The 26,132-nt window shown below is 42.0% G+C and overlaps 1 protein-coding gene across 1 annotated transcript in view; it reads left to right on the top strand.

The window, feature by feature from the left end:
* LOC138665633 (transmembrane protein 150A-like) overlaps nt 1–26,132 on the top strand; it is a 176,067-nt gene that overhangs the window by 137,162 nt on the left and 12,773 nt on the right. Inside the window, exons 5-6 of the mRNA XM_069753285.1 lie at nt 9,678–9,805; nt 20,333–20,510. Coding sequence (XP_069609386.1) covers nt 9,678–9,805; nt 20,333–20,510 — 306 coding nt within the window. The remainder of the gene's footprint in view (nt 1–9,677; nt 9,806–20,332; nt 20,511–26,132) is intronic.

Genomic DNA, 26,132 nt, shown 5'->3' with positions numbered 1-26,132 from the left:
CATTGGGCTATGTTCCCAAGATGAGCTCCTTGTGAGATTTTGATAGGTGCCCTATTTCTGCACTTACAGTTAAGTCCATATATATTTTGACAGACAACATTTTTCTAATTTTGGTTATAGACATTACCACAATGAATTTTAAGCAAAGCAATTCAGATGCAGTTGAAGTTCAGACTTTCAGCTTTCATTTGAGGGTATCCACATTAAAATTGGATGAAGGGTTTAGGAGTTTCAGCTCCTTAATATGTGCTACCCTGTTTTTAAAGGGACTAAAAGTAATTGGACAATTGACTCCAAGGCTATTTCATGGACAGGTGTGAGGAATCCCTTCGTTATGTCATTCTCAATTTAGCAGATGAAAGGCCTGGAGTTGATTTGAGGTGTGGTGCTTGCATTTGGAAGGTTTTGCTGTGAAGTAAACATGCAGTCAAAGGAGCTCTCCATGCAGGTGAAACAAGCCATCCTTAGGCTAGGTTGACATTGCGTTAGGGCAATCCATTTAGCGCATAGCGCTAGCGGATTGCGCTAACGAAATGTCTTTATAGGGGTTGCATTTGTAGTTCCCGCTAGCGCAGATCCCTGATCTGCGCTAGCGAGGAACAGACCTCGGACGCACCTCGGACGCTGCAAGCAGTTTTGTTTAAAATTCATTGTGATAATGTCTATAACCAAAATTCGAAAAATGTTGTCTCTGTCCAAATATGTATGGACCTAACTGTAGTATGTAAATTTGGTTACTTGCGTTTTTATGTTCGGGGGTTTTTTTTATATGTATTTATGAAGCTGCTGTTTTTTGTCTCTTGATGGTGTCATGCTTTGTGTTCGATACTTCCTGGTATTTGGCTTTGCCAATGCTTTATTGACCTATTCAGGTGCTGATTACTTGTGTTTTGATGCATTTCCGTTGTGGAAACTCACTTAAAATGCATATACTTTTTTTTTTTTTTTTTTTCCCCCCCGGCATCTAATGCAAGTCTATGGAGAAATTCCACACACAACATACCCGCAAGAGAAAATTGTCATGCTGCAGATTTAAAACCCGCACCGCAGGTCACTTGCGCTGAGGGGGAAAAAAGCACGGTGGGCAGGAGATTTCTATAAATCCCATCCACTGTGTGTTTCACCCAGTAAAAATACATATATTAAAAATCTTATTGTGGGCAGTTCCAGCTGAATGAGATATTACTAATTTTCTTCCACATCCTGCAGAGGATCTGCAGTGACAATGGCTGGGGATATAGATGAGAAATCTACAAACTGTCATTTTATGTTGCTCCACAGCACAGCACAGTATTTTTGGTCGAACACACGTTGTTTCTTATCTACATAAAGCCAAATTAGACTGGGGACTTTTTTGTCCTTCCCCAATTGATATAGGCAGAGTCTGAGCATCGTCATTAATAATTTAATGTAAATTGTCCTCTGCTAGTTTTAACCTGTGGTCATGTTGCATACATCAGGTCTGCTTCATAGTGTTTTTAGAGCAATATATTGTGATATTCCATAGGCTTCTTAAGAAATATGAGGAAGGAAATGTTCAGCTAATGTGACGTGTTGTTGGGTAAGACTGGTGGACAGTTAGGTTTACTTTGCGCATATGCCAGAGTTCCTTTCATCTCCCCCGTTCGTTGAAAGCAATGTTTTATGTGCATTAGGCTGCCGTCACACTATCAGTATTTGGTCAGTATTTTACATCCGTATTTATAAGCCAAAACCAGGAGTGGAACAATAAGGAAAAGTATAATAGAAACATAAGCACCATTTCTGTACTTATCACCCACTCCTGGTTTTGGCTGAGAAATACTGATGTAAAATACTGACCAAAGACTGCTAGTGTGACGGCAGCCTTAGTCTGTCTGAATCCACACATGTATATGAGGTTGTTGGAATATAGAAGACAGGTTTGTTCTAGTCCTATTCCTCTGTGCCAACAATGCTGAAGGCTTCTTCTCCATGCCGGGTGTCGTCTTTTTATCCAATGTTCATGCACAAGTAAACGGCTCTGCTCGACACCAGCGTGGCCCACAGTGCTTTCAAGGAATAAAAAGCACAGGTTTAACCCTAAGCATTGGGGATTCAATCCAATGCTCTGTGCCAAGACTTAAAGGGGTCTTCAGCCTAAATCGCTATCTATTTAGTGCCATAATCTGTTTTCTAATATACTTGATTTAAAAAAAACCCTTAGCATTTCCTAACTTCACGACCTCCCCTTTTTTTAATACTTTTTGATGACACGTCATTTGCGAATCCCAGATCCACTCAGGTCAGCAGTAACAAGCTGGTTACAGACAGCAGTGTGTGTGTGTGGTAAGAGACCTGCATAGCCCCCGCAAATTACATCACTTGGTGGGGCTGTGCTGATCTCTGCATGCCAGGTACTTGTACAACACAATCATCCAGAAGTAGCAGCGCATTGAACGCAGCACATGCCTTCAAAGCGCTGCCGTCTATTGAACACAGGTGAATACCCATGTGTTCACCGTGCGGATCTACCGCGTCCAATACATTGTATGGGTGAAATTTCCTTTGCGGAGACTAGAGAAATAGACATACTGCAGTCTGGAAAGACGCTCTGCATGTCCATCTCCGCGGGTTAGCCGTGGACACCTCTGGATTCATAGTGGGCATGGGATTTCTTTAAATCCCATCCACTATGCTGTAACATCTGGACGATGCTGCACTAATACGCAGCATCCAACCGCCAGCGTTTACGGATTGTCTGCACCTACACTAAGTGCGCCATGTTGCCAGCTTGTTCTGCTAATCTGAGCCGGTGAGAGCGTGCACTTCACATCAGGTAGTGACTAGCCCAACCCATGAAATGAGCGTAGGGCCTGTAGGATCAGGCCACTATTGCATTTTTACCATAAAGTGAACTTTGGAAAAACTATCCAAAAAACTGTGGTGACTTTTTTTTTTTTTTTTCCTGGTTTTCAGAATTCTGTATAATTATAGCTGTTACTCAGAACTACAATCGTCTTTAAAAAAATAAAAAAAATGCTCTCAAAGCTTTTGTCAATGGAAACCCCCCAAAAAATTATAGCTGTTAGAATGTAATGTGGAAGATTGGGAACCAAGGAGGGGTCCACTAGGACTGTGGTGAAAGAGCCCGCATAAACCTGAAGGTGGCCTTGGCCCCATATCCACTATTCTCATTGAGCTGCAGTCACACATGTTGAATGCCACTCTGTTCAAAGTTTATGGAACTGGAGGTACCCAGGTGCTGTTCTCTGCTGTCCCCATCATTCTCAGATGTTGTTTTGTTAATTTCTGAAATTAGTGGGGGGGAAAAAAAATGTTTAAAAAAAAAAAAAAAATCAGTACTTTAGGATTGATAATTTTTGACTCTCATCACCTGGCTGTGAGGCTTAGGGCTCATCTCCACTTGTGAGGAAAACGGACGAGTGCAATCCGATAAAAAATCAAATTGCACTCGGACCAATGTTAATCAATAGGTGACACTCCATTTGCGATTTTTTTTTTTTTTCCCAGCCGAAATCGGACTGAGAAAAATCTGTGTCGGCTGAGAAAAAAAATCGCAGCATGCTGCGTATTGCTGAGATTCTCGGATGAGACTCGCCAATGCAAGTCAATGGGTGCGAGAAAAAAAACGCATGGAATACGGACCATCCGTATTCCATCCGTTTTTTACGGATACCTTACCATTCTGTGGCACAGAACACTGTAAATAGTCCTTTAAATGACTGTATAAAAATAGTTGCAGAGAAAAAAAACGGATTGCATACGGATGTAAAAACAGATGATGCGATTAAAAAATCACATTACACTCGCATGACAATCGCACACGTTACATCCGTTTTTTCGGTCCGTAAATCGGACCGTTTGTTTCTCACACAAGTGGAGATGAGCCCTTACATTGATGAAATTATGGCCACGAATCTGGTGGCAATTTCCATCAGTTGTTTGTGTGATTTTTTTTTTTTTTTTTTTTTTTTTTTTTTCTTCTGATTCTAAATGACCTCTATAATCTAATGCAGGTAATATTTCATATAGTATTACACTCTGATTTTGCCATTGTTTTTCACAATGATTAACAGACCATTCAACCGTATTGGATGTTATGACAGTCACAGGGGTCACTGGTTTCCAAATCTAGTTTGACATAAAGACAATGTGCTGTAGATAATGTAGAAGTGTTGGCAGATGTTTCAAGGGAAGCTTTCATCACATTAAATTTAAATCAAGATTTTGTTTGTATTTTCTACATGTTCAGCAGTGGGGGTTTATATATATATATATATATATATATATATATATATATATATATATATATATATATATATATATATATATATATATATATATTCTGCAATTTTTGCACTGTTCATTGGAAAGATTTTTACTCGTACACTTTTTTTTTTTTTTTCAGGAAAGTTTACAGCAATTCCCTTATCATAGACAGGATAACAATGATATGCATATACTGTACACACTGCAGATAACACAGGGTCCCCCAATCACAGTAGGTGATATCACAGCTGACCCTGCTCCCCCTCCCTTTATATTAACCTTAGAAAAACAAATGGGTAAGCGTGGAAATAATCTGCGCCGCCAAATAACTGAAGCATTTCGAAGTTCTATGACTTCTTCATCTGGGAGTACCACAGTACCCATCTGGGCCTTCAGTTATTCGGCAGCACAGATTATTTCCACGCTTACCCATTTGTTTTTCTACGGTCTGGTCACTTGTGGATCTGCTGCAGCTGATAATCTAAAGCAGGGGTGGGCAATTAATTTTGCCATGGGGCCGCATGAGAAATTTGGATGGTTTTAGAGGGCCGGACTAATATAATTAACTAATTTTTACCCAATACTGTAGTATACATATGCTATATTTTCATGAACAAACAGTATGTTAAACAATGCAGAGATTATCCAGGCCCCATAATGTCCAGATTTCATTAGTGCCCCCATAATGTCCAGATTTCATTTGTGCCCCCATAATGTCCAGATTTCATTCATTAGTGCCCCCATAATGTCCAGATTTCATTAGTGCAGATAATAACCCAGTGCACAAGTATAGAGGAGCAGATAATAACCCAGAGCACAAGTACAGAGGAGCAGATAACCCAGAGCACAAGTACAGAGGAGCAGATAACTCAGAGCACAAGTACAGAGGAGCAGATAACCCAGAGCACAAGTACAGAGGAGCAGATAACCCAGAGCACAAGTACAGAGGAGCAGATAACCCAGAGCACAAGTACAGAGGAACAGATAACCCAGAGCACAAGTACTGAGGAGCAGATAACCCAGAGCCCAAGTACAGCGGAGCAGATGACCCAGTGCGCAAGTACTGAGGAGCAGATAACCCAGAGCCCTTACCACCGACCACCGGCACCGTCCGACTCCACAAGTGACCTCAGTACAGCGCTGCAGTGCCACACAGAACACCGGCGCAACGGAGCAGAGCAGCAGCATGTGTCACGCTGAGGGACGTCACCTGCTGCTGGCGCTTCCCTGATGCGGAAGAGCCAGCGGCGGTCAGCGCCTCTCAGCGGACAGGAGTTTGAATGCAGGGCGCACAGGCGCAGGCGTGGCTGAAGGGAAGGGGAGCCGAGCGGTGCCTCGGGCGGCAAGGGAAGGGGAGCCGAGCGGTGCCTGGGGCGGCGGGCGGCAAGGGAAGGGGAGCCGAGCGGTGCCTGGGGCGGCGGGCGGCAAGGGAAGGGGAGCCGAGCGGTGCCTGGGGCGGCGGGCCGTTTACAACCGTCAGGCGGGCCGGATGCGGCCCGCGGGCCGCATCTTGCCCAGGTCTGATCTAAAGGTACCTTCACACTGACCAGCTTCACAAAGATATCGCTAGCGATCCGTGACGTTGCAGCGTCCTGGATAGCAATATCGTTGTGTTTGACACGCAGCAGCGATCTGGATCCTGCTGTGCCATCGCTGGTCGGAGCAGAAAGTCCAGAACTTTATTTCGTCGCTGGATCTCCCGCAGACATCGCTGAATCGGCGTGTGTGACGCAGAATCAGCGATGTCTTCACTGGTAACCAGGGTAAACATCGGGTTACTAAGTGCAGGGCCGTGCTTAGTAACCCGATGTTTATCCTGGTTACCATCGTAAATGTAAAAAAAAAAAAACACTACATACTTACATTCCGGTGTCTGTCGCGTCCCTCGGCGTTCTGCTTCCCTGCACTGTCAGCGCCGGCCAGCCGTAAAGCAGATTACAGCGGTGACGTCACCGCTGTGCTTTACGGCCAGCTGGCGCTCAGTCAGTGCAGGAAAGCACAGCGTCGGGGGACAGACACCGGAATGTGAGTATGTAGTGTTTTGTTGTTTGTTTTTTTTTTACATTAGCACTGGTAACCAGGGTAAACATCGGGTTACTAAGCGCAGCCCTGCGCTTAGTAACCCGATGTTTACCCTGGTTACCAGGGGACTTCGCATAGTTGGTCGCTGGAGAGCTGTCTGTGTGACAGCTCTCCAGTGACCACACAGCGACACTGCAGCCATCGGGATCGTTGTCTAGATCGCTGCAGCGTCGCTAAAGGTACCGTCACACTAGACGATATCGCTAGCGATCCGCGACGTTGCAGCGTCCTCGCTAGCGATATCGTCCAGTGTGACAGGCAGCAGCGATCAGGCCCCTGCTGTGCTGTCGCTGGTAGGGGAAGAAAGTCCAGAACTTTGTTTCGTCGCTGGACTCCCCGTAGACATCGCTGAATCGGCGTGTGTGACACCGATTCAGCAATGTCTTCGCTGGTAACCAGGATAAACATCGGGTTACTAAGCGCAGGGCCATGCTTAGTAACCCGATGTTTACCCTGGTTACCATTGTTACAGTAAAAAAAACAACCGCTACATACTTACCTACCGCTGTCTGTCCTCGGCGCTCTGCTTCTCTGGTCTGGCTGTGAGCACAGCGGGCGGAAAGCAGAGCGGTGACGTCACCGCTCTGCTTTCCGGCTGCCCGGCGCTCACAGCCAGACCAGAGAAGCAGAGCGCCGAGGACAGACAGCGGTAGGTAAGTATGTAGCGGTTGTTTTTTTTTTTTACTTTAACGATGGTAACCAGGGTAAACATCGGGTTACTAAGCGCGGCCCTGCGCTTAGTAACCCGATGTTTACCCTAGTTACCCGGGGACCTCGGGATCGTTGGTCGCTGGAGAGCTGTCTGTGTGACAGCTCTCCAGCGACCCGGATCGTTGTCGGTATCGCTGCAGCGTCGCTTAGTGTGACGGTACTTTTACATGCTATAATAGCTTTATCTGGTGACTACAATTAGATTGTATTATCTCCAATTTTCTCAGATAAGACCCTATCTCCAGGATTATTCATTTTATAATAACCTTTGCACATGTAGTACCAATACTCTAGGAGAAATGAAGCGCAAGTAGGGTCTTATCCAATGGAGATATCAAGACACACGATTAGATTGCACTCACCTGATGTGTCTTGACAATAGGCATGTAGGTCAACAGTTGCTGCAGATCCACGGGTCAAACTAGTGACCTATCAACATACAGTAACAACCGGGAAAATTTTTATTTCTCCATGGATAACCTCCACGCTACTGTGCAAATAAACGTCCTGGCAGGTATAAGTTAAAGCCTGATGGTTTATTCAGATACTCAACGCATTTCGAAGTCAAAAGACTTCTTCCTCAGGAGATTACATAAACTATCATCTCCTGAGGACGTTTTAACGTCAACCTGCCAGGACGTTTATTTGCACAGCAGCGTGGTGGTTATCCAGGGAAAAAAAAAATTCCCCTCGGTTGTAACCTTTGCACATGCTCATTAGATTATTCCATGGAACAGATGGGCTCGGGGTCTGTTCACTGTTCATATTAGCTCTGTACATGTGTTGTTTCCTGAAACACTGAAATAGTGGGTTAGTCAAAAAAAAGTGCAAGACTTTATAATTTTTATTTTAATATAAATTGAGATATGGGGAAAGAAACAAACATTGCCAGACATTATAGTAATTTTTTGGTTATGGCTTCCTTTTTAAGACCTTTATATACAAAAGAGAAAATGATTAAAACCATTCTCCCTAGCTGAACAATCCCCCTTTGACTATGCAGAGATTTCCCCCAGACAGACGTTCTCCGTCATTTGTAGCATGCGAGTTTTTATTTGTATTGTTCTGAATAAGTTGGAGAACTCTTTTAGCTCACATCTGTAGTTCACTGGCGACAATTCAGTTTCAGTCGGTAACACAGGTGTCATCCTGGGACATCACTGCACGGAACACAAACTAATAGATCGGTTTGTACTCTGAGTCCCAGAATCTGAATTGTCTCTGGACCTGCACTTTAATCTTAAAAGGACATAAGTATCCCAGCAAAAATACTACAATGTCCGTGCTTATAGTAAACGTTTTCAGCAGTCTGGATATATACAAAGGAGGGCTTGTGCTGAGATACGGCCTGGGGTATAAGGACTTATTGTCTTATTCTTTTTAGCATGTAACATTATTATTCACATCTTTGTGCGTTCATAGTAAACACTGATTTTTGGTGATTTTCCAAGTCTGTTGATTTCCTAAATATTTTTTTGTGCTCGCCTAGACTTGTGATGCACATAAATGTAAGGGAACATTATTTTGAGTGTGGTGAAGGGGAAGGCCTTGATGCCATTATGGACATGTTAAATATTCATAGAGGTATGGTTTTATGGAAAATATACAGCATTAGTTGGATTTTGATGTTAGAAAAACTATTTTATAGCTCAATATAAAATGTTTAAAGGCTGTAAAACAATGTACGGTATATGTTCATGTTGCTCTTTCTAAGACCAGTCCACTAATACCTTTTTTAAATGGCCAATCCGTTACTGAAAAATCAATGTTTGAATTTATATGCAAATGAGGCTGAACATCTGTTTGTAGATCTGAAAATTGTCCCTCCAGCTCTATTACCTGCCCCGCGCCGCCGCCTCCTCCTACTTGACTGACAGCACCTGTGACTTCAAACAAACGAGCCGTCATTCAAGCAGGAGGAGGCTGTGTGGTAATAGAGCTGGAGTGACAGAGGCTTCAGATTTACAAATGGCTATTTATTATTTATTATTATATCACCATGGCACTTTACATGTGAGGAAGGGTAGACATAATTAAAACAAGTACAAGAATCTTGAACAATACAAGTCATAACTGGTACAGGAGGAGAGAGGACCCTGCCCGCGAGGGCTCACAATCTACAAGGGATGGGTGAGGATACAGTAGGTGAGCGTAGAGCTGGTCGTGCAGTAGTTTGGTCGATCGGTGGTTACTGCAGGTTGTAGGCTTGCCGGAAGAGGTAGATCTTCAGGTTCTTTTTGAAGGTTTCGATGGTAGGTGAGAGTCTGATATATTAGTCTCATTTGTAAATTGATTCAAATGCTGATTTTTCAGTAATGGACCTGTCCATGTGACTGTATTTCTGGAATATACCGTATATTTGAGAGCTACGTGCAAATTATAAATGGTTTGGTATGTGAAAATCCTGCTGACAGATTTACCTTTAGAACAAATATTTCCATAGAACAAGTGTGAACATTCCGTAGTTTTCTTCTTCAAAACTAAACTAAAATGACACAATGTGCCAAGAACAATTAGTAATGTGTGTTCCTGAGATTAATCTCCTAACACTGAGACTAATTTTGACTGACATGATCTTTCCATGTACACTGTTTTTTCCATGTTTGGGTAACCTTTGCATTCTTGCCTTGCAGTGATGCTCATCGGGCTGTTAAGATATGCCTTTGTGATAGAACGTTACGGTCCCTCCTTGCTAAATACTGTAGCATTTGTGTTGGGATGGATCTGTGCTGCTGGACTCACCATGGTTGGTAGTTTTCAGGTAAGTCCTATTTCTTGTCAAAATTCAGGATTTTCTGGCCAATTTTGGGGGACACATTTTTGCTGTTTAAACTTTTAATTACATCTAAATCCAAACGTAACTTCTGTCGCTGTGCCAAGTAAAGGTTGGCATGGTCGCTCAAAAGCAATCCTCAACATTGGAGCTTTAACCTCGTATGCGAATGGCCGGAGACCACTTTAAATCCGTATTTCATGAGCACCTCACCCACATAACAGTAGAAAAAAGAGCACAATATTTTGCCGGAATTGGAATACCAAATAAACTTGTGAATACTAAAGAATTGTAATAGATACAATGACTGCCACTTTAAGTTCAGGGTAAGATTGGTCTCCATTAATAAACTGTATGAAACGCGTGGGGAAATATTTTGGCATTTGCTGTTTAGGGGGAAGTATGGTGGCTCAGTGGTTAGCACTGTTGGTTGGTAGCCCTGGGATCTTGGGTTTGAGTCCCACCAATGACAACATCTGCAAGGAGTTTGTATGTTCTCCCCGTGTTTGTGTGGGTTTCCTCCAGCTTCTCTGGTTTCCTCCTATACTCCAAAGACAAACTGATTGGGGCTCACAATCTAGACTCCCTATCGGGACAGTGATGTCTGTAAAGTGTTGTGAAAATTAATGGCGTTATCATAAGCGAGTAGAATTAATAAAATACTTTGGAGGAGTGTCTCATGAGCTCTGTACCCAATCAGTGGGTGCTGATCACTGCAGCCTTTCATTCAATCCACTTTATTCCTGTCCTAAAGGGAGGAGAAGGATGCAGCCAATCTGCAGCTACTGATTGGCTGCAGCGCTGTCTTGATGCCGGAAAATCGATGAGGGACACAGTATGGAGTGCAGCAGAACAGTACCAGTCTGGCAGGAGTGTATAGGGATTTTTGTTTGTTTTTTGTGCACCACCATGGACCATAGGATTAACTCGTTTAGTAACGGAGATCCCTATTTAATGTTAATAGAAACAAAAGAATTAAATTTTGTCTTCCTGGAAGTACAAAATGACATTAGTACAAGAACTCTAAATCTAACCCTAACAAATTATTATTGTAGGAGCGGGATTCTGCACAGCTGACTAAATGTGCAAATGGTTATAATGTCACCCGGGAACTACCAGGATCCCACCAAGTGGTTTGCTGCCAATATCCGGATCAGATCTCTGCCCTGACTGGCGGGTACGGCATCCTGTAAAAGGAGCGGTTCCTGTCAGACATCAGGGCCAGTGATGGCTGCACGTGTTGTATGTTTGGTCCTCATTATACACAGCGGGAGCACGCATCAGCCATGTGGAGACTTAACCACAGGAGGGAAGGGAAAGTATGTCTGTGAGGCGGCATGCTGAGACTGCTGCTTGTAAAAAGGATGAGCCAAGAGCACACACCCTCCTATGTAAAGTGCCGAGGAGCTGACTTGGCCACATTACACAAGAGAGGCTCATTTATTTAATTTGTTAAATTAGATTTACTCTATGGAAGTATCCTGACATAAAGTTACAAATGGATCTGTTTTTCTGCCAAAATGTGACTTTTTTTTTTCAACGGCAACCACTTTTCAAAACTGCATAAAAGAAAAATGGTCGGAACTTGTGAAGACTGGTCAAAGCCTCCAGAACCCTAGGAACTCGCCATAGTACAATTCACATTAGAAAGTGGTGTCCTTTTCAGGAGTAGTCAAAGTTTGGCACCACTTTGATTTTGAGCTGTAATCGGAAAAGGATGTGACCAATTTCTACCCATTTATAACTTTCTAAGATTTACTCCAGCATCTTTATACGAAGATCAGTATACATCAATCTGCAGGTTCCTATTCGCAGCTACATGAGGAGGAAAGGCATCGTCCCCCCCACACACAATATGAAATGCAAAATACTGCCTTAATAAAGAATTACCATACTCAGTACGCTCTTAGAATGAGATATTCATGTGAACGATTTGAGTGGCGATTATTATTATTATTTTTAATAGACTGATGCATGGTAAGATTTCGCAGATTGAGTGTCTCTCTCTGGGACTCCGGTATGTACATGCTTAAAAGTAGATTTCCCAGAAAGCCTCGGCATGAATTTTTAACATGCAATTTTGCATTCTTCTTGGCTGTGTCTTCACGTTTCATTTCTGCATGGATCTGTTGTGATATGGATATTGATTTTGAAATTGCCTTCTTGCGCTAACCTCGCACTAATTTTAGATGTTCCTGGCTTTGCACATGATCTTTCAAATTGGCTACTTCCTAAACCAAAATGAATAGCAGCTATGGAAAGATGGTACAATTTTTATTTATTTTTTATTTTATCATTTATCAGTCCATGCTTTTCCTTTCAGCCAAAAAAATGCATCCAATTTATGACTTGCGATACTTTTGCAAAATAGTATTAAAAGTGGATGACGTAAACCTGGATGGGACAGAGCTTGCAAATTTCCCTCTGATGGGTAAAATTTGTGCCATTTTCAGTCTTTACAAATTCTAAACAAGTATTTTAATCAAAATCTCCGAATTCCTAGTTGCTATAAATTATTAGATGGCTATAAATATAAATCTATAATTGCACATCACTATGTATTACCGTATGTCCATGGGAAAACAAGCTACCGTAAGTCCCCAATAGGGATAGAAATGACAATATATCTGTAAAGTGCTGTGGGATATGATGGTGCTATATACGGTAATTAAGTATAATAAATAATCTACATATACAAGACGGCATAAGCAAAAAATGCTGACCCATTGACTTCAGATAAATTATTTGACTTAAGAAATAAAGGTCTCTCCCTCCTGATAAAGAACTGTCAGCAAAAACGCTTTATCCAAATCTGTACTTGCCGATGCTAATAAATGTGCATTTGTCAAATGGGCCCAGCCAAGTAAACAAAGGAGCGGAGAGAACCAGCTGTCTCCGATTTCAGTGGTGCGCTGGGTACTGCTGATTTTAGCAGTTTTCTGTGAACAGACGGAAAATAAGACATGGAAAGTCACAGCCTTCTAGGTCACTGGAAAGAGACTGGAAAGGGATGTAACCGTATTTCTTTTCTTTTTTTTTTTTTTTTTTAAGCACTTGACGCCCTTTAGTTGGTAATAATCAGGTGTTATAGTCTACACTGAAAAAGGAGAATCCCATTTGGCGATATAGATTCCTCCAGAGTTCAAGAATGTTGACATTCATTGTACATAATGGCGTATCTATTACTTGTCCATACAACAACAGTCGCACTCAAGGAAAAAAATTTCCAGATTTTCGGTTTTTGCTGAAAAACGTGTTTTCTCTTTATTGTGAACACCAAAAAGGTAAAGAAATCACCGCAGTGTTTCAAAGTAGGTAACGTTTCGACCTATAGGGTCTTTCTCAAACCTTACTGAAACATAAACAAAAAAGTACAAAACAATCACCAAACATAAATATACAATATATACAACATATACAAAATGGATTAAATTTACACAAAATTACGGTATATATAAATATATATGAAATTCACAAGATCCCTCTATATTAGAGATGCGTGCTCTGTTGCCCAAAATCATCTGAGACAAAGCAACAGAAAACAGGATAAGACGGGAACACAGGTGCACAACTTCAGTATTGTCATAGGGTGCTGACATAGCGGCGAGGCACCAAAGAATATCGGGCTAGCAGAGGGCTGCAGGAGAAGGGAGCATCGAGACCACACTAACGTAAGAGAACAGGAGTATTATTAACATACAATACGGCACATAGTGTTGCAGCGGTAAAAAATACGGTATAATAAGCAAACACAGTAAAACAACCATAGTAAGCAGGTCCAGTGCTATAGACCAACCCAGGTGGTGGGATCTCTAAGGAAGAACTAACCTGGTGGTGGAATTTCTAAATGATAGGAAACTAACCTTATACTTGAAGGAGCAGAGCTGAGAGCATGGAAGGGTGTACAAGTCCCAGTGCGGGCTATGGGAGAAATGGCCACCATATTAAATTGGTAAATAATAAGTTACATAAGCGAAAAAAGGCTATAGCAAGGTATGAAGTAGCATAATTACCTTTAGCAGCTTAGGATGTGGTGTCTGCGGTGGTGGTGTGTGGAGGACCGGGGATCTGAGCGCCTTTAAGAGCAGGGCGGCAGGAAGTGCAGCTGTATACCGAAAACGAGGTGTGGTACGCTGGGAGTCAGGGGGCGCATGCGCGGTGTATACGCGGCAGTGTCCAGGCAAAGGAGAGCGAGCGCCAGAAGCTGTGGGCAGGGTTACAGTGCAGGGACCCAAGATGCGCATGCGCACTGAGAGCCCAGTGACGTGGAGAGAAGGGACCAAGAAGAGTAAACTGCGCAGATGCAGAATACCTAGGAGGAAACAGGGGAGGATGCTAGAACTAATGTATGAGCTGGGAGCGGACACTGGAAATGTAAACCCCTAGAAGTGCTGAAGGAAACCGTAGTAATGGGAGCAGAGTGTTGTAATGGAGAGGATATACCGCTGGGGTACCTGGTATATGGCATGATGTATGAGCAGACGCAAAAATGGTCAAGGTAACATTGTGCACAATAAAAGAAAATTATGGCAAAAAATTTGGAAATTATATATATATATATATATATATATATATATATATATATATATATATATATATATATATATATATATATATATATATATATATATATATATATAGAAAAATTGAAATGGACATGTAATAAAAAACGGACATGTGATAAAAAAACAGGTAATGAAAAAACGGGATAATTGATTATAATCATGTGGAAGTAAATGAGGGACCCATGGGTGCTAGGAGGAAAATCTAACGCAAAATGTAAGAATGAGACTAAGGTATGGAAAAAACGGCAAAGGAAAAAGCCAATACATGAAATGAAGTGAACATAGCTAGAACAGAAAAATCAAAAACATCGAAGAAAAAAATAATTAAATAAAAATAAAAAATACAAAAAAAATAAAAAATAGAAAATAAAAATAAAAAATAATAAAAAAACAGAAAATAATAAATAATAAAATAAAAAAGTAAAAGATGAAGTTTATGAAACAATACAGTTGCACAATATACCATACTCACCCAACGGGGCAGGCAAAAGGCTAATGTGTCTGAAAGAATAAGGTATTGATTAGTTGGAAAAAAGGTATAGATCCACCACCTGTATGGGTATAAAAGTTACATCAAAGTATATAGACATACAAGATGAACATATGGTTACTTGACTGTGAGATCCAGCTCTCTGTTGAGACCTCTTGGGGCCAATGTCTGCAGGGTGTAGATCCAATAGGCCTCCCTTTCCTTCAATAATTTAACGTGGTTACCACCTCTTCGAGGCCTCTCGACCTGTTCAATTACTTGTACTCTCAGTTGCGAGACACTGTGGTTCGCACTGATAAAATGGTGTGGAACTGGTAGCCAAGTCTTCTTACAGCGTATGGTGGATTTGTGACTAGCAATTCTGTCACATAGATGTTGGGTGGTCTCTCCCACATAAAGTTAGCCGCACGGGCATTTCAGGAGGTAAACTGCATAGTTAGTATCACATGTGTAAAAACCTTTAATGTTATAGAGTTTGCCCGAGTGAGGGTGAGTAATTTTGTCACCCTTAATGATATTAGAACAACATGCACAGCTGAGGCAAGGGAATGTGCCTCTGCGCTCTGTGCCAAGGAAGGTCTGTTTGGGGACCCTAGAGAAGCTCCCTATGTCTGCTCTGACCAGGCTATCCCTAATGTTCTGGGGACGTCGTTTGCACATGAGAGCCGGAGTCTGGAAAGCTTCAATGTTAGGATAGGATTTGGCCAAGATGGACCAATGTTTATGGATGGTGGTGTAGATTGTGGGCATTACCGGATGGTGTGTATGAACAAATGTAACTCTTTCTCTAGAAGGGGTAGTAGGGGATTCCAGGTGAGGTTCCAAGGCCCTGGCTTTCTCTTTGGTAAGGAGTTCCTGAGGATATCGTCTGTTTCTGAATTTATTGGCCATCTCATCCAGGCGAGTGGGGACCAGACTCCTATCAGATACTATCCTCTTGATGCGTGCGAACTGAGAGCGGGGTAAGCTGTTTTTTGTTGAAGCGGGGTGGCAGCTAGTATAGTGGAGTAAATTATTGGTGTCTGTGGGTTTTGTAAAGATGTCAGTGGAAAGGGTACCCATGCTGTTTTTAATCACCAGGGTGTCCAGAAATGAGATTTGTGTCATATGCCAATTTAACGTGAATTGCAGTTCAGGTCTGATGGAGTTGAGAGCCTCGGTGAAAGAGAACAAGTCTTCGGGGGACCCTACCCATAGGCAAAAAATGTCATCACTAAAGCGTAGCCAACACTTGCTGAACTGTTGGAAAAGAGTGTTGGTGTATACGTGGGAACGTTCAAAATTATCCATATAAATATTAGCATAGGCGGGCGCCATGTTAGCGCCCATGGCTGTCCCGCGTATCTGTCTATAAAAATGATCCCCAAACAAGAAGTAATTCTCCCTCAGTACAGTAGAAAGGAGATCAAGGCACAGTTGAATGGAGTTATTGCTAAGGTGTGATGATTGAAGAAACTCCGCAACTGCAGAGATACCTAATTCATGGTCTATAGAGGTATACAGGCTCTTTACATCGAAGGTTGCTAAAATGCAATTGGAAGGGATATTGGTAATCTGACTAACGGAATGAAGGAAGTGGCTTGTGTCTAAAATAAATGATTGAGTTTTTTTGGTTAGGGGTGTCAATATTTTCTCCAAAAATACCGAGATTGGGGCTAAAATGGAGTCTGTAGAGGCCACGATTGGGCGGCCTGGGGGGTTGGTTAGGGATTTGTGGACTTTTGGCAGGGTATAAAACACTGGGGTGACAGGGTTCTGGTTTATTAGGAAGGTGGCAGTTTTTGAATCAATGGTATATAAGGCTACGTGTTTAGAGAGAATCTGTTGTATTTTGGATTTTATGGTAAGTACCGGGTCATGGGGGATGGGTAAATATGTGGTAGTGTCAGACAGTTGGCGATGGATTTCATTGGCGTAGTCTGTGTGGTTCTGGATAACAATGGCACCGCCCTTATCCGCAGGTTTTATGACAATAAAGACCCTATAGGTCGAAACGTTACCTACTTTGAAACACTGCGGTGATTTCTTTACCTTTTTGGTGTTCACAATAAAGAGAAAACACGTTTTTCAGCAAAAACCGAAAATCTGGAAATTTTTTTCCTTAAGTGCGACTGTTGTTGTATGGACATAGTTTGAAGTATCCCTCCATGTTCAGTCTGCACCACCATTAGCGAGAGTGCACGTCTTGTTCGTTAGTATCTATTACTTGAACTTCATGGATGTACTTGCTAAGGAGGCAACCCATGCGATTGCTGTTCTGGGAAATGTGTGCCCACCTTAACATGACACCCGCCTTCCAAGACTCCTGGTAAAAAGCTTATTTTACTAGAATCTATAAGTTTGTCTGCAGCAATCCTAAATACCTGAGAGCCCCTTAGTGCTATAGAGGGGGGGACTCTTCTGTTCTAGTAGGGCAGAAGAACAGCAAATCACTGTTGGACTTGTGTAAGACCAAGCTCACACATTCAGGGTTTGATTGGAATTTAGCCTAAATTCCATACGGAAATCATCCTCCTCCAATCCACTAATCTTCTCCATATAGTGCATGTGAAGGAAGCTTTCATACAAAGGAAACATATCTATGTGTATACAAAGAGAAAAAAACAGCCGGGCGGCACCACCGCCAAAAGATACTGTGGGAACCGCTCACCTATGTCTTGGAGGAGAAGCTCAGTCCTGGGTGCGAGGCTCCACAGAAAGCAGCCACAAGTGAATAACGAGTATGAAGAAAGGAGCGCACTACCTGGACATACGCTGCGGGTGAACTTTATTGCAAAAGCATAAGACATCTTCACGACCGGGGGTGCTGTGAAAGGAGTGCGGCAAAGCTGGACGACGGCCGTTTCGCGCCCGACACTGACCTGTTGAAGCGCCGGTCGGGCGCGAAACGGCCGTCGTCCAGCTTTGCCGCACTCCTTTCACAGCACCCCCGGTCGTGAAGATGTCTTTTATGCTTTTGCAATAAAGTTCACCCGCAGCGTATGTCCAGGTAGTGCGCTCCTTTCTTCATACTCGTTATATCTATGTGTATGTTTGTTGAGCCTGGATAAAAACATCAGAGAGCAATAAAGGCGCTTTTTATTCACTTTGATTCAGTGTGAAAATCTGGAGAATTAAAGGGCAATTCCCATGTTCCAATATGGTTAAAAATTCAGTGTTTATAAGCAAAACCAAGCAAATTTACATTACATTAAAATACTTAATCGTTCTCGACAACTTAGGTTTTTTATTACTGGTCTCAGCCTAGGTTACCGACTACCTCTGCAGCCTGTCGGCCAAATGTTCATCACTTACAAGCTCTATTCAATAGAGCTTGTAAGCACTGCTCTGAAACTGGCCAGCATCACTGGAGCACACGGTTACTCCTATACTGCTGCGTTCCTCCAGATACTTCAGATGCAAAGCTGCCTCATGTAGGAGCACCAGTAAGTGCACAGTTCAGTCAGGGGGCCATATCAATGGTCCAAACGGTCAGCCTGCGTGGCCCTGCAGCAGTCTGGGAGAAGTGGTCTTGCTGAAGATGCTGGAACAACCCCTTGAAGCCCAGCTGATTAGCTCCGTTAAACTCCGGTAACTGAGGAAATTTCAATGTCCATTTCTGATTTTTTGCCCTGGATTGAACTTTGAACTTTCCTTAGGCAAAGCGCTGATGTGTAAACATAATGTTACTTTCAGGAACCGTTCCAAAACATCTTCTATTTTTCTCAAAATGCCATTAGCGGGTCTGGTGAACCTAAAATAATAATCGAAAAGTTGCATAAACAGAGATTCTCTAATATACACATGGTGGAGAACCACCCAGAGAGACAATGTATCTGTGTGCAAGTAGAAGGGCGTGTTCACAGAAAAATGGCCAGTGGACGCTTTATCACAAAGTTGGGAGATTGAAGGTTTAGATGCTTTTTGACCTTTTTATTTTAAAACCTAAACATAAGGATTGAGGCCAACTGGGAAGAACTGAGGATGTCAGAAGTAAGAGGAATAAGAGCAGCAAATAAAAATAGGGTGAAGTCCAGTGAGGACCTATTGCTATAAGATTTATGAACCATAATTGCATGTATAAGGGGCAAATGGAGGGACTCCATTCCTATTGTATCTTGTCCTGCAATGCAGACTTTATGCGATCATGATGGGGCTTTTTGCAAAGATTTTTGGAAACTGCATAGTTTTTGCTGTGATTTTTCAAAAATTGGGGCAAAAAAAGCAGCATTTTACCATGATTTTGGGTGATTGTGGCAAAAAAAAGCAGCAGTGTGAGCATACCTTTTTTTAGTTTAACAAAGAAAAATGCCAAAATTATTTTGAAACCTCCAGTCTCATCATGCTTAATTTTAAATAAAAGCAAAAAATTAGTCAAGTGAGATCTAATGTAAGTTTATATTTATTATTCTCAAGTCTAAATCTGTGAAAAAAATCTTTCGAATAGAATATTTTCCCCCTTTTTTAGTTTTTTTTTTCCCCTTCAGATTTCTAAAGTTCTTATTGACACCTGAAATTTGAAATCTCTCAATAGTTTACTACATGTGTTATTCCCAAAAAAAATTGCTCCCCTTACTGTAAAATGTCTAATTGAGGAAGTTAGGGTCACACTTGTGTCACTTCTTAGCAAGATTGTCACAATAGTTTTGTAGCAAGAACAGTTGTTGACCTTGTGTGTTTTTTTTTTTTTTTTTGGTTTTTTTTTTTCCTGTTGCTCTAGTAAAATAACGTGCATCTCATTTTATAGAAAGTTTGCAAAGGTTCATTGTGATGTGTATCGGTCATCTCCAGGGACTTCATCGTTCCACACAAATTGAAAGGCTGCGGCACCTTAACATATTCACAACAGCTCGTCTGCACTGAAATTATATATGGTACTTGTGCACATCCCATACACTAGGGAAGAAATGGCTGAGACTAGCTGTACCAGCAAGTAAAGCTTGTCATAAGGACTGATGGGGTCCCAGAGAGCAGTGTGCTGCCGTATCATGCTTTTCTGGTTGTAGAGCGGGTATATGTGCCACAAAAACCTCTGTATGCCTCCATTTATAAATGTTTGAATATATCTTCCATGTTTTCTGCATCACACACTATGTAATTCTTTTCTTAATGTACAGGGTGGGCCATTTATAAAGTTGCATCGAAATTGGCCGACTTCAAAATAGCCGCCATGGTCTCCACCCATCTTGAAAAGTTTTCCCCCTCCCCATATACTAATGTGCCACAAACAGGAAGTTTATATCACCAACCATTCCCATTGTATTTAGGTGTATCCATATACATGGCCCACCCAGGTGTATCCAAATAAATTGCCCACCCTGTATATCCCAGAGCTATGACATTGGCCTACTTAAATAACAGATTGCTAGAAGCATTTTTTTTTTCTCTTGCTCAGCTGAAGTATGGAATTTACTGTCAAATTCTAGGTAGGGAAGAGATGCTGTCAACCTCCCTCCTAATACTGTGCTTTTTCTCCTATAGGTGGATCATGCCAAGGTTCTGCACTACATTGGAGCAGGAGTTGCCTTTCCAACTAGTATGATGTTCATCTTTTTCCAGTCTATCTTGACATACCGCATGGCACATGCCCATTGGTACTGTTGGACTGGTCACCTACGCTGCATACTGACACTCTTTGGTCTGGTCATATTAGTGCTCAGTATCCTTTTTCAGATGCTGCTCTTTAGAAGATATGTATAACCGTTTGTTTAAAGTATATGTATTCTTTCCTACTTTGGCTACCAACAGGTCTATCATAGAATCATAGAATGTTAGAATTGGAAAAGACCTCCAGGGTCGTGTCCAATGCTCTGCTCAATGCAGGATTCACTAAGCCATCTCACAGATGTCTGTCCAACGTCTGTTTGAAGACTTCCATTGAAGGAGAATTCTCCACCTCTCGTGGCAACCTGTTCCACTCATTAATCAGCCTCACTGTCAAAAAGTTTTTTTTTTAGAATATCTAATCTGTATCTTCTCCCTAAAACTTGCTGGTATGCGTTTTTAATGCCCATTTAGACCCTTTGAATTAATCTTCAGACAGGACAAATGTCACATCTTAAGGTTAATTAGACAACACCTACTAATAAGCCTTACTGGACGTTTCTTCAGTTGCTGGCTGAAATAGTGGATATGTTCCCAGGAAGAGCTACACAGGCTCATGCCATTGCTATCGGGAGGCGCTGATAGGTGCTGTAATGTAAACAGTCGGGTCTGTCTAAGAACTGTAAGACCCATAAAAAATCTATACATATTTATTTTTGTCAGTAATGAGCTACTCGCTTCGACCTCAGCTCGTTGGTTTTTGTCATGCTGGAGCCTGGCCAAGACTTGGAGTCAAGTTGGAAAGTGTAGCTCATTACTAAATCTATTTTCTATGGGTCTTCCAGTTCCCATGTGGATCAAGACAGTTTATATCACAAGGTCTATCCATGACTCCGCAATTGTGGTTCTGTGACCCTCTGTGGTCACTGAATCGATTATTCTCCTTCTTATAGGAGTCAGATTTTGGGACCATATGGCAGAAGCGGTGGTGTTTAGTTGTGTGTGTACATAAGGTGTACATTCAGTGCGTTGTGTCCACAGCACAACCCTAAAAGGTGGGCAGTATCATGGTGTCTTTTTTTCTGAATCTGGCCATTTTGGTATCAGCAGGAAGCACTGCTTGTTTTTTTCATTTTCATCACTATCTGGGGCACTTTGTCCACATTAAGTAAGGCATGGGGTTGGGGGCAGGAGATGCAATCATTCAGCTCAGCTGATTATAATTGGGACATGGCGGGAGACTATTAGAACTGGGGGACCTTCATGATGGGTTCACTTTAAGAGCCAGAGGCTTAATGCCTATTTAAGGGGTTTTCCATAAATCGAAAAGGGACTTTCTTTTCCAGCTGCTTCTATAAATTGGCTGTGTCTGATGCATTAAAGTGCGATTTACTTAAATGGAAATTGGGTAAAATACCAGGCACTGCCTTAGGATAAGGCTAGTACTATAAACACTGGACGATACTTCTAAATCCTCTAATCCTCTATCATGGAGAACTTGGATAGACACTTGAAACCTCAGAATTCATTTAGATGATTAATGATTGAACCGATTTTTAAATGTCATAACACACTACACGTAGATGGTTGATATTCACTCAGAAAGAGGTTACTAGTGAACCATTTTACAGTTATTATATTTTGACAGACAATGGGGCAAAACAAAAAGTATCACAAGTACTAAGGTTTAGTCTTTGGTCAGTCATCAAGTGAACAAAGTCTGTTCATTTAACTGTGAAGTTACAGCTTGACTTCAGTTGGCTTCAATAAAGGAACATCAGCACCGTTTTTTAGGAAGATTTATGTAAAACACTAAAGTTTTTTTTTTTTTGTTTTTTTTTTAATTACATGCAACAAGAATAAGTCTAACAGGGAATGCGTAGTTCGTGTTCCCGGTGGCCTAATTTTACTGCAAGGTGTGTGCACCGATCTATGAACTCCAGGACCACTTTTTTTACCCAAGATGACCACTGACACACTGCGGGGCTAGGATTCACAAGCAGGGCGGCCGCACAGGCGCAGTCTGCGAGACTGCTTCTGAGGTCAGACAGGCAGCGCTCACTGCGCCTGCCCCAGGCAGAACAAAATGGCGCAGGCGCCGGATTTGATTTGGAGGGGGCGGCGCCCGGCACCGGAGAAGTCTTGAGTGACGGCAGTGTGGCGTGTGCAGCAGGGGGGTTAAGACCTGCCTCCATGACTAAAGACAGGTATTTTTGCGAAATTATAAAACGCTTTATTTCTGCTTTGACTGCACCAATAACTAATAGCCACCTTGTCAGAATGCAGCATTACTGCTGCACAAGGTGGCTCTTTTAGTTTCTAACGGCTGGATGAGGTGACAGTCCCTTTAAGTACTGCTCTAGGTTCATTTTCTTGCTAAAAGTTTCCAGTTTCAGAAAACCCCTTTCCCCAGGCACAGTTTAGTCCAGCGATGAGTCTACGTGGCTGCTCCCAGTGTCTGTTACTGTCTGCAGCGCTGGTGTCATGTTGACAGCTCAAAGGTCGAACACTGAAATCGCCAATTCTGATCAGCTTCTGCTGTGTACCGGCTCATTGCAGTGCTGTCAATGATAAGACATTGGGAACTCTGGCAGAGACTCAATGCTCGACCTGGGGAGGTGATCCATTATCAAGTGTGTATTTTTTGCCTAAATTACCTGGGGACAAGGTTTTTCTGAAAACAGGAAAAACCCATAGCATAAAGGATACTATGTGGACACTAAGCTGGGTTTATTTTATTACATCTCAGTAATATCTGAATTTGTTCTATTTATATGATGTCCTTTGGGAAATGTGGCATAATATTGATGGCCTAGCATTTTTCTCATGTTCGTGATTTGGTAAATGTCTACTATTTTTGGTTAACTTGTCTTTGTATGCATAACTCAAAGAGATAAATGAGCTACCTATAGAAGAACTAGAAGAATCTGTGCTACAATGTCTGTTCCAAACCAGTTAGAAGTTACTTTGCTGCTGGATCCAATGGGAATCTTTCGCCAAGTTTCTGTGAGCAGTCCGGTACCATGTACCATGAGGGTGGCATTTCGGTACATAGATTTCTTGTTTTCGATGTTGAAGCTGCTTAGTAAGTGTTCAGCATCGGTTGGAACCAGGTGGTCCGCAGAGCACCAGCCTGTACTAATCCCCTTTAGGATTTAGTGGCTCAAAGAGTCTTATCTGGAGTTTCTCAAGACTCCACAACCTTTTTCTCAAGGAAACTTGACAATAAACAGACTTTTGTATGTGTTTTGGCTCACACTGATTTTGGAAGACTTGTATAACTTCTTTCTTCAGACTTGTTAAAACCTCTGCAAGTCTTTGTTTATATATGGGCAGAATAGCGAGATGGTTATAGAGGTGCAAACTTTACCTTATAAAGGACATCAGTACAAAATAAGTAATCAAACCAAGCACAAGCAATCAGATCAACTTAGGGGTGGTCAAGCAATTCGATGCACCTTCCACCTAGTTGTTTTCTACTTATCTCAACCCTTCTCTGACATCTGTGAAGCCAGGGCTGTCAATCACAGAAGAGAGGGGCAGAGATGGGTGAAACACAAATAGTTGGGAAGGAGCACTGAACGGCTTGGCCATGCCATCGGTGCATTGAGCACATGTGGGCATAAAATTACTGTTCGAACCAAGCACAAAATCCCTTCTAATATTATCAATGCGTAAAAAAAGTATATTTTACATTGACAAAACATTAATTGTAATGTGCATGTAAAACATACATGTACAAGTGGAGTAATACCAAGCTGATGTGTAACATTGACCATGTCAATGTTCATGCCTGAAAATTTCTCAACTTATGTTCATAGGCTGTCCATGTCCTCCGCAACACATGGCCGGTTTACACAGGGAATGTGCTGCAGAGATCAATGATTTTTTTTTTTTCCAGCATGCCAAATGATCAATTCAGCTAACAAATGAGCTTATTGCTCTTTGGCATGTGGTCGGCAGCCGGGTTACACTGGATGGTTATCGGGCAACAAGTGCATCTAGGAACACTCACTCCTAATAGTTCGTAGTAAGTTCACCCGATGTGCCATTGATTGTGGTTATAACCTCCAAAAATAGAGGCTGTGGCTCCTGGTGAGGCACTGACGTCTTCACGGCTCTCGGATCGAAAATATATTCAGTATGTGGCAACAATGCAACATTATTGTTTTTCTAATTAATTGTGAGACGGTCAGCAATTGCCAACTACTAGCCCACACTTGTAGTGCAAATGTGGCATTAATTGTCAAATTTTGCCATGGTAAATGCTATACCTGTATGTTTGTAAACTTCCCTAGATTTTAATGGTACAATTAAAATGTGCTATAAAATATATTCAGCTTTATGCCTCCCTTATATTGCTTTAGAAGACTGGTAGAAATTCCAATAATGTGATAAAAATTAAGCCCAGATGACCCATTATTATATGAAAAAGATTATTGGGAAATGTACGGCTTCTTTAACAGCGATTCATTAACGCCCTTACCTGGTTTATATGAACAATTGTGTTACGTGAGATGCCTACTTAGACTCGAACACTTGCTGGAACTAGCAGCAAATCATAAAAATGTAGATATTACCCACAATGAACGTGTAATGGAGTGTGATTGTCGCTGCCTAAAATATTCTTACCAGAAGAACCAGTCTACAAGATGGAGCAGGTCTGAGAGAACAGGGAACCTGGCCAACTTGCAGTGTGTCAGCCATTATATTACAAATCCATTAGCCTCCAGAAAATGTAAGTATGTAGGGCTTACAGAAATGCCAAGCACTCTCGTAAACTCCTTTTTACATGAAGAGAAAAAAACCCACTTTCACTGTACTTGTAATGGCAGTGGGAACTTGAGTCGTGGCAGAGGAGGAAGGAGAGATGATGTCGGTAGGGACGGAGCTGGGGTGTGAGCAGGAGAGGAAGAATATCTTCTGAACTTCTACTCCATCTAGTCTACCTAATGTGTGATGTATGGGTCACACAAATACTACACAAACAGCTATATGTATAGAAGTGTGTAGAATGTGCATGTAAAGAGCATTTGTGTAGTGTTTGCTGTCATACCTTATATTCATGTAGTGTTCTAAAAAGCCATTATCACTTTTTTATATCTTTTTATAGTATAAATGGTAATAATAATGGAAATGGTATAATGAAAAGAACAGCTGACAAATGGCCATTATGAGCATATTAAACATAATTGAGGGCATAAAGAAGTCTTTCCAGATAGATGTTGACCAGGTGCAGGGTTTCAGTAAAGAAAGGGATCCACATATATTAGATAGCAAAGAGGTGATCCACTACCTTGTATAATGCACCCATCAATTTACGCTTTTTAAATAAGTGTTTTTGTAAATGAATACTGCTGCCATATGTGCCTGTGAGCAGCGCTATCGCTGCTTGCTCAGACGGCATCACGTGACCCCCGACAGCAGACACCTCTGACATCTGATGTCACATCAACTTCTGGACTTCCTCCATTCAGCCAGGCATGACCCAGTCGCACGGTCTCCTTCTGATTGACCGAGCTGTGGGTGGCGCTATTCGCATCGCATGACCCCGGCTGCAACCACCGCTTCCAGGCTTCCTTGATTCATCCACTTGTCGCAACTTCTTTTTAAGTCAGGGACTTGCAGCTCTCTGGCGCTCCCCCTACCCTGCTTGCCAATAAGAGTATTAAATGAGGGCGCAGCTGATCTAATTTATGTTGAGTATTGCGGCACGTGAGCATGGTGTTTGGCCGTC

The sequence above is a fragment of the Ranitomeya imitator genome, chromosome 2 (genome assembly GCF_032444005.1).
Source record: "Ranitomeya imitator isolate aRanImi1 chromosome 2, aRanImi1.pri, whole genome shotgun sequence".
Lineage (NCBI taxonomy): Eukaryota > Metazoa > Chordata > Amphibia > Anura > Dendrobatidae > Ranitomeya > Ranitomeya imitator.
Note: the sequence above shows the minus strand (reverse complement) of the source record. Positions and strands in the feature narration are given on the sequence as shown.